Raw genomic sequence first — 8,178 nt, 5'->3', positions numbered from 1 at the left:
TCTCCTTTGCAACCACACTCCTCCCTCCCAGCTACCTCCTGCAACAGCTTGCAGGAATGAAGTCCTCAGGCCACCAGTCAGCAACGGACTGCGGCATTTACTGGGATCTAAGATGACATGCGGTTTTTCCACAAGTCAAAAGGGTAGCTCTCATCTGGTTCCTTTTCCAGGATATTGAATTCTATGATGCCACAAGCAGCAGTTAAGCTGACACTAGTAAAACATCATCAGAAAGACATCCGAATCACTGCTTAGTTTTTTAGAAACGTAGAATAAAATTTCTATGATGCTGAATCAAATACATTGTACATACAGCATCTATGTTTTAGTGGAAAATATATTAGGTTAATGTTGGGGAAATTAACACAAGGCTACATTGATTGGAATTAAGTGCAGTGTGTAGAAAAAAGTGTGAGATGGTGTTTTACATACGCCTCTTGATATTCCACTCACTGGCTCAGTTTGACATCTGGAAGAAGAAATAAAAGTGATCAGAACTTAAAAGAAAGCCCTTGTGCCCAACATACAGCAGCGACAACAGATTACAGAACTTGAACATCAAAACGTGATGTGCTGATAGTCTAGTGCATGTGGAAACGTATTCATATACATAAACGGCTCTCTCTTGGTACCTTCAGTGCAACTAAAAAAACCCCAGAAGCCCATTTCTACTTTGTCAGAAAATTACTCTAAGACTTACAGCAATAGAACACCAAAGTGCCTCAGATATTTTGTCTCTGCTACGTAAGTATCAAAAATATGAAGTCTGTACTACAGTTTTGTGTCTTAAACATGGTGACTAAAAATAGTAGTAGAAATGTCACCTGAAGGCAGTGCCTAGGATTTTCTGCGATTTAGGAGTCCTGTGGGGAAATTAAAAAAAAAAAGGACTTAATTGCCAGAATTTGCTTTAAAATAACCTTGAAAATGCTACAGTATTTGGGGAAATATTTATTACATCTGGGAACTTGCTGAGATTCCACATACTCATTGATCTGTATCTGCCTGCAGATCATCATGAATGAGACATGCAGCCATCGATGTAGTGAACAAATTATTCCTGCATCATCCCAAGTGTCCCATCAGCAGAGCTGGCGACCCTTGGTCTTTCCCCTCTAGCTAGTATGCAAAAACACCAGATTTGGGGCATAAGGATACCTGCCATATGCCACCCCCCCTGCCCCAAATGCAAAGAATAGACGGATTCGCAGAAACACTGAGAATCAGACTCTTCTGAGATGGGAACAAATTCTAAGTTTACACTCCAGTGCGTACCTGTCTTCACTCTAAAAGCAAGACAAGCATACACGTGTAACAAGGAATCTCTCCACGTAGAGGAAACAGCATCGAAAACTTGGCGCTCAGAAAAAACAACCCCAAGATCAAACCAAATAGAATCATTCTTAACAGTTACCGTTGTTGGAGTTTGAACCCCATGTCCCAGCAGGCCGAAAAGCATAAGTTTACTTTGGGACAGGAACAATAAAATCTACCCCATTACAACAAAAACTAACAGCAGCTTTAACCAGAAAGATACAATCTGAGTGCCTCTGGAAATGAACATCAATTAGAAAAGGTAACACACCCAAACCACTAGCACAGAACACAGTGCTTTATGGATACCTACAGAACATATGTTTTGCTGGTAGCTTTAACTCCTCCGACAGGGATTCTTCTCACAATTACTGATGAGTTCTTAGGAATCAGGGCATTAGCCTCTGTGTATTCTGAAAACAACATAAATGCAGAAAAAAACATTAGTCAATTCATAAGAATGTATATGAATATGTAATTACACAGCGCGGCAGAGAGGGAAGCCCTTTGCAGATAGAAAAGCCAGATTTCAGATGTAACGGTGCATTTTTATCGTCTCAGCACACTAGCAGTACATTCCAAGAAATCTTCAGGTTTGAGAATCAAACGCAAGCAGCAAAATCTTTTCCATTTTTTTTTGAGAGAGCGTGAATGCCAAAATGTTCTGCCGGAAAACTTCAGTAGTGCCCTGATATGGTTCGCACGTAGTACCAGGGAAAAAAAATGCTTAGAGACATATGGTGAAATGATGCTCGATAGCACCTGAACGACAATGTCTTTGGTGTAGAAAAGAAGCGATATTAACAAGAAATTCCAAGGTGTCATTTAGATACGGAGAACATCCATGGCAGAGGGGCCATTAGAGGGTCTGCACAGATGGTAACTCACAGCTACACTCTCGATCCAAAGTGTTGCTAGCGAGCAGTTGCTGCAACAGCCACCAAGCCAGTTTTCCAGTGCAGTGGAGTAAAGCAAGGTGATCACAAAACAAAGTCACCAAAGACAATTTATTTCTTCAAAGTAGCCACCTGTTCTCTTCCCATCCCTTTCAGCTTTCTCCACCTGATTTCCAAGACATCTGGAGAGGTTATTAATATAAGATATCCTCCCATATTTCCTTATCATTTTACCTAGCAGAATTCCAGGAAAGCAAAAATTTCTAAGCCCTGTACATCACACATCAACCACACATTCTTCTATGCCTGCTCCGCGCCCAAAGCACAGATCTGAAGGTAGTTGTCAGAACAGCAACTACAAAAGAACAGCCCTGAGGCCCCCAACACAAGCCACAGCTACCGAGCGTGGCCAAATCACATTATCGCTTCCCACCCCGTGTAAGCCCCCGCGCCGCTTGCCCTCCCAGTCCCCCCGCAGGCCGGCAAGATGGGCCTCAGGCTGACTCAGGCTACGTGGGGACGAGCCACAAAGAGCAGAGCGTGGCTCCCACAGGCCATGGCCATCACAAGGTGGTCTGTGACACTGCCAGCCGGGCAGTCCCCGAGCCCCCACGCCCGCCGCCCCCACGCACCTTCTTTGGTCTGGGCGTTGGTGATCTGCAGGTCACAGGTGGCCGCCTTCAGCTTCTCCCGGCCCATGATCTGGCGCTTGAGGTCGCACAGGGAGATGTGGAGGCCGGTGAAGGTGACAGTGTCATAGCTCAGCTTGGAGGAGAACTTGTAGTGGACGCACGACATGGTCGGGGCCTGCTCCCCGACGGCGTCTACTACAGCGGACCGAGGGGGCTGAGCTCACCCCCGCAACAAGTCCGGCCTGCGGCCCTCAGCGACGGGCGGGCGGGCGGATGACGGGGAGAGGCCCCCGCGGCCCCGGCTCGGCCTCTGCTCCCTCTCTCACGCAGCGCTCCCAGGCCCAACCACTCGCTGTGGGCACTCGGGCACCTCTGCCTCAGCGTTCCGTTGGGGGTTTAACGGACGCCAGCCGCAGGCGCTGCCCTGATCGCATCACTGCGCGTGCCCAACGGAACACTGCACCCCACCGCGCCTCACCTGGCCTATGGTGTCCCTCCTGTCACCCCCCTGGGCCTGCCACTGCCTGGTGTCCTGTCACACCCCAGGCCTGTGGTGTCCCTCCTGTCACCCCCCTGGGCCTGCCACTGCCTGGTGTCCTGTCACACCCCAGGCCTGTGGTGTCCCTCCTGCCACCCCCCTGGCCAGTCACTGCCCGGTGTCCTGTCACACCCCAGGCCTGTGCTGTCCCTCCTGTTATCCCACTGGCTGCTCATTGCCTGGTGTCCTGTCACTCCCCAGGCCTGTGGGGACCCTCCTGTCACCCCCCAGGCCTGTCACCGCCTGCTGTCCCTCCTGTCACCCCCAGGCTGTCACCACCCGCTGTCCCCTCCTGGCAGCAGCCGGCCAGGACAAGACAGCCTGGGGAAGATGCAGTGGGCTTTGCCGTGCGGCACTTGGCTGCCCGTGCCCAGGCCCAGCGAAGGGAGGGGACATCTCAGGGTGTCCGAGTGTCTCTTCTTGCATTTACGGGAAGTTCGGTCAAAGAGCCAATGGCCATTGATGGTTATTGCCATAAACCCATCTGCTTGTACTGGTACCGCTTCCACAAAAAGAAGACGACAGGTCATTGTCAGAGGAGACTCCCTTCTGAAGGGCACAGAAGGCCCCATATGCAGACCGGACCCACTTCTTAGGGAAGTCTGCTGCCTCCCTGGGGCCCCAGTTAAAGCTGTGAAGAATAAGCTTCCTACCCTGGTACGGCCTCAGATTATTCTCCATTATTGATTTTTCATGTAGGTAGTGACAAAGTTGCAGCAAGAAGTCCAAGGGCAATCAAGAGAGACTTCGGGGCCTTGGCACGACTGGCTAAGGGATCAGGAGCACAAGTAGGTTCTCCTCGGTTCTTCCAGTTGCAGGAATGCTGACGGAAGGAACAGGAAGAGCCAGCAGCTTGAGCCCGGTGACACCGGCAGAATTGGGAGGTTTTTGATCATGAGCTGGTCCACACGACACCAGGCCTGCTGGTGACAGGTGGGGTACACGTGTCTCAAAGGGGGAAAAGGGTCTTTGCACAGGACTTAGCAGGGCTGAATGAAAGAGCCTTAAACTAGATTCGAAGGGGGAAGGGGATAAAACCCGGCTCGCTAGAGATGAGCCTGGGGGCGGCACGCCGATGTTTGAGGGATGGTGCTAGCGAGGTGCTGCAGTCTGCCAGCTCAGTGGAGGTAGGGAGGATGGAGAGCTGTGTGACAGCAAAGACGCAAGGGTTATTGATGTGTTAGAAACCACAGCAGAACTGCCCCTTTGGACTTCCGGAGGGCATACTGGAGTCACTGTGTTCAGCCAGCTGGGCAGAGGATAGGCAATCCCCCATATGATGCGTCCCGTCTGCCTGGTGGGCCTGTCCCAGGGAAGGCAGGGTGCAGTTCTAAGAGTCTCTCGCTTGCTCGCTCTCCCTGATAGCCTCAATCTAGTCACCTCCTCCCGCAGCTCGGTCACTACGTGGAAGATTTCCTCTCCCTGGGCGCACCTCCCACAGCTGTGCTCACTGCTGCCGTCCATCAGCATTGCATCCGTCCGTTGCCTCAGCCGAGGACACTGGGACGGACAGAGCGAGCGAGAGTAGGTCAGTTGAGGTATGAATGACAGTGGCAACACAAAGACTGGAACTAAACAAGAAGCCAAAGCCAAACAAGCCAATGGCCTAATCCAAGAACAACCCAAGCATCCTGCCTTCCTACTGCCAAAACAGGACGGTGGTTCATACCTTAAAGGGTACTTAGCCCTTTGCAGGACCAGGCCTAGACATGAAGACTACAGCGCTAAGCTGTTTTACAGGGTTTTTTCCTTTTTTTTTTTTTTTTTTAACACTGGGTGGCTGTTGCTTCACTTGCTGTTTTGACTGTCACAATTTCAAAGTGAGTGTACAGCTTATTCACAGGGTGAGAAGGAAGGGGACCTTCCAACTGAATTTGCTTTCCCTTGGAAATGGCTGAGGCAGGCAAGCATTTGTGGTCGTTACCTCTCTGTCTTAAGCCCTGTTTCGTCTTCAAAATAAATTCAGGAGCCAGAAGGCAGGAAGAAGAGAAACGGTCATATTTTACTCCTTGAGGGCCTGGGTTGTTCTCCCTCCTACCACCATGACTGTGACCATTGGCTTCTTTATCCATCCACCTGTCCCACAGCACAAGCGTTGAGGTTCTATAGAGTTTTATTCTCAGTTCTGCTCTGAGCTGGCATGGGAGAAAGCCGGTTTGAAGCACTAGTGGCTGCTGCCGTTCTTATTCGCTTCCTTTGCTTCCGTGATCAGCGGCGTCAGGCTGGAGAGAGGCTTGGCTAATTTTAGGAATGGATGCTGTGCAAAGGAAAAAAAGAAATGAACCATTACTTTCCAAACTCAGGTACTCACAGCCTCAAGCAGCATTTCTCTGGTTATGGGGAATACGCTGAAACAGGACTGAGGGGACCATCTGCACCTGCGTCTTCATGTCCAGTACCTTGCTATCACAGGCAAACAGGGTCCAAAATCCCATTAATCCCTTTATCAAGTTGTCTTCAGCGTGCTGGCATTTCTGCCCTGCCAGCACTCTGGGAATGCTGTTTGCTCTCCCAGGGCCTTGTTCCTTTCAGGAAACGCAAGTTACTTACTTAGGTTCCTGTTTTTTAAAGACATGGGCTATCTGAGTTGTCAGAAAAGAGCAGAGGCATAAACCGTTCCTTAGGGAACTCCAATAGCTCTAGGAAATGTTTATGCCAGGAGTATTTAGGCCCATGTGTTCTTCTGAAGGCCACGGAGGTACAGGTTTTCAGCACCAAGACAAGAGCAGGGACACCAGAGACAGAGCGCTGACGGACTCAGCTCTGGCTTGCAGCGAGAGCAGTGGCTACCATCCCATTTGCCACTATGTAGAGCTGAATATACTACCAAAATTCAACACAGGGCCGCAAAAATGATCAGAGGGACAGAACACCTCTCCTAGGAGGACAGGCTGAGAGAGTTGGGGTTGTTCAGCCTGGAGAAGAGGAGGCTCCGGAGAGACCTTTTTGCAGCCTTCCAGTACTTAAAGGGGGCTTCTAAAGAAAGATGGGGACAGGTTTTTTAGCAGGGTCTCTTGCAACAGGACAAGGGGTCATGGTTTTAAACGACAAGAGGGTAGATTCAGGCCGGATCTAAGGAAGAATTTTTTTGCAATGAGGTGGTGAAACACTGGTACAGGTTGCCCGGAGAGGTGGTAGATGCCCCATCCCTGGGAACATTCCAGGCCAGGTTGGACGGGGCTCTGAGCAACCTGCTCTAGTTGAAGATGTCCCTGATCACTGTATGGGGGTTGGACTAGAGGACCTTTAAAGATCCCTTCCAACCCAAACCGTTCTATGATTCCACTTCTTTTCCTTTTGAAAAGCACCAAGACTGGAGACTAATATGAGGGGGTTCCGTCTCATGCCTTTGAGTTTAGCTGGTGAGAAAACCATTACATAGAACAGCTGTTCCGCTTGCAGCCGTGTCCCCTTTTACCTGCAGAAGTTCCTTGGCAGACCCTCGCCTGTCCACATCCACCTCCAGGCAGCAGCTCAGAAAGTCGCGAAACACCGCGGACAATCGCTCAGGGTTCTGCAGCTCTGGTGTCCCGTTCGTAGCGATCAGATGCAGCGCCTAGAGAAAAAGGGAACATGAGACTCCACCTGTTTCCTTCATATCCATAACTGCCCAGATAGACCCCATTTTTTAAGGTTCAGTCTCCAGTGGCAGTTTCTTCCCTGGCAGGGGGTCAGACAGGATTTTTCTATAGCTACATAAAAAACCTTGAGGCAGCCACAGCTCTTCCAATATCAAAATGATCTTGCCTTGACAGCTGATTTCACGGACTGACCTGGTTAGTATGAACTACATCAGCAAAAGCACATTTTGCTTCTCCAAGTAGTGACAGGCTTGTGACAGTGACAGTTTACAGCCCCTTTTAAAGAGTGAATTTGGCCTAACGCTATTATTTCTGAGGATTACTACTGAAAATGCATCTCGGCGGGGCTCACTGTTCCCTAAAGTACAGCTTCCATAAAGCAAAGGTAGCCAAGTTTTTTGCTCTGCTCTTGATAAAAATGGTAACCAGATGGGAAAAAAGGAAATCCATCAGCTTAGTCCTTGGATAAAGAAACAGAAACATTGGGAACCTTTTTTTCAACACAGGCACATAAGTTGCATGCACAAATATCTTATGAAGAAAATGCATCTTTGGGCAGATGGGAGCCAAGCTGCAACAACGTCTTTCAGCAGTCTCCAAATTCCAGATCAGCGTCACTTATGTGTTAAGAAGAAAACGTTTAATGCTTGCTATCAGAAAAACGAGTAATTCCATCGCTATGGTAACACTCCGCTACCTCAGAATTGGGAGTATTCACCTGTGTTAAGGGTTGAGTCCTCTGTGGATTCCCCTCCATGTTGTGCATAAATGTCCAGCTGCTCATCTGAATGCACAGTCATTCTGTGCACACAAGCCTAGCCAAACACTTGAAAATTCCAGCCTTTCTCCTCTTCAACAGCATCCAGCCAAAGCTAAGCTCAAGTTTCCTAAGCAAAGCCAAGGATGTTCACTGTCAAGTAGCTGACGGAGTTCATGCAGCTGAGCAAGTCTTCCTGATATTCCTCAGGCCAAGGGAGTACAACGTCATTTTGCAAAACACAGGGTGAGCAGTATCCAGTGTGGTTCGCTTGTAACCAAGGTCTAACATGCTGAGAAGCCAGCGAGATGAGTTCATTGCGCTTTTGCAAGATGTTATGTAGAAACGGAAGACAAACCTTTTGAACTATTCAGACATAAACTTCCAGAATACGTCTAAACTACACAGCAATAATGATAGAAATAGGCCATGGGGTCTTCCATTAAAACATCTGCCATTA

General features: G+C 49.1%; 1 protein-coding gene across 1 annotated transcript; it reads right to left on the bottom strand.

Annotated features, from left to right (window-relative positions):
- Positions 1-449: 449 nt before the first annotated feature.
- On the bottom strand, positions 450-3,224 carry LOC309416454 (E3 ubiquitin-protein ligase RBBP6-like; the record flags this gene model as incomplete). The annotated part of the gene is made up of 4 exons (XM_082016001.1): positions 2,843-3,224; positions 1,628-1,727; positions 1,276-1,286; positions 450-469 (listed from the first exon to the last, which is right to left on the bottom strand). The coding sequence occupies exons 1-4, from the start codon at positions 3,006-3,008 to the stop codon at positions 450-452; spliced, it is 297 nt and encodes a 98-aa protein (XP_081872127.1). The 5' UTR covers positions 3,009-3,224.
- Positions 3,225-8,178: the final 4,954 nt, after the last annotated feature.

Source organism: Phaethon aethereus, assembly GCF_964289735.1.
Source record: "Phaethon aethereus genome assembly, contig: HAP1_SCAFFOLD_108, whole genome shotgun sequence".
Lineage (NCBI taxonomy): Eukaryota > Metazoa > Chordata > Aves > Phaethontiformes > Phaethontidae > Phaethon > Phaethon aethereus.
This window is presented reverse-complemented; position numbering and strand designations above follow the sequence as displayed.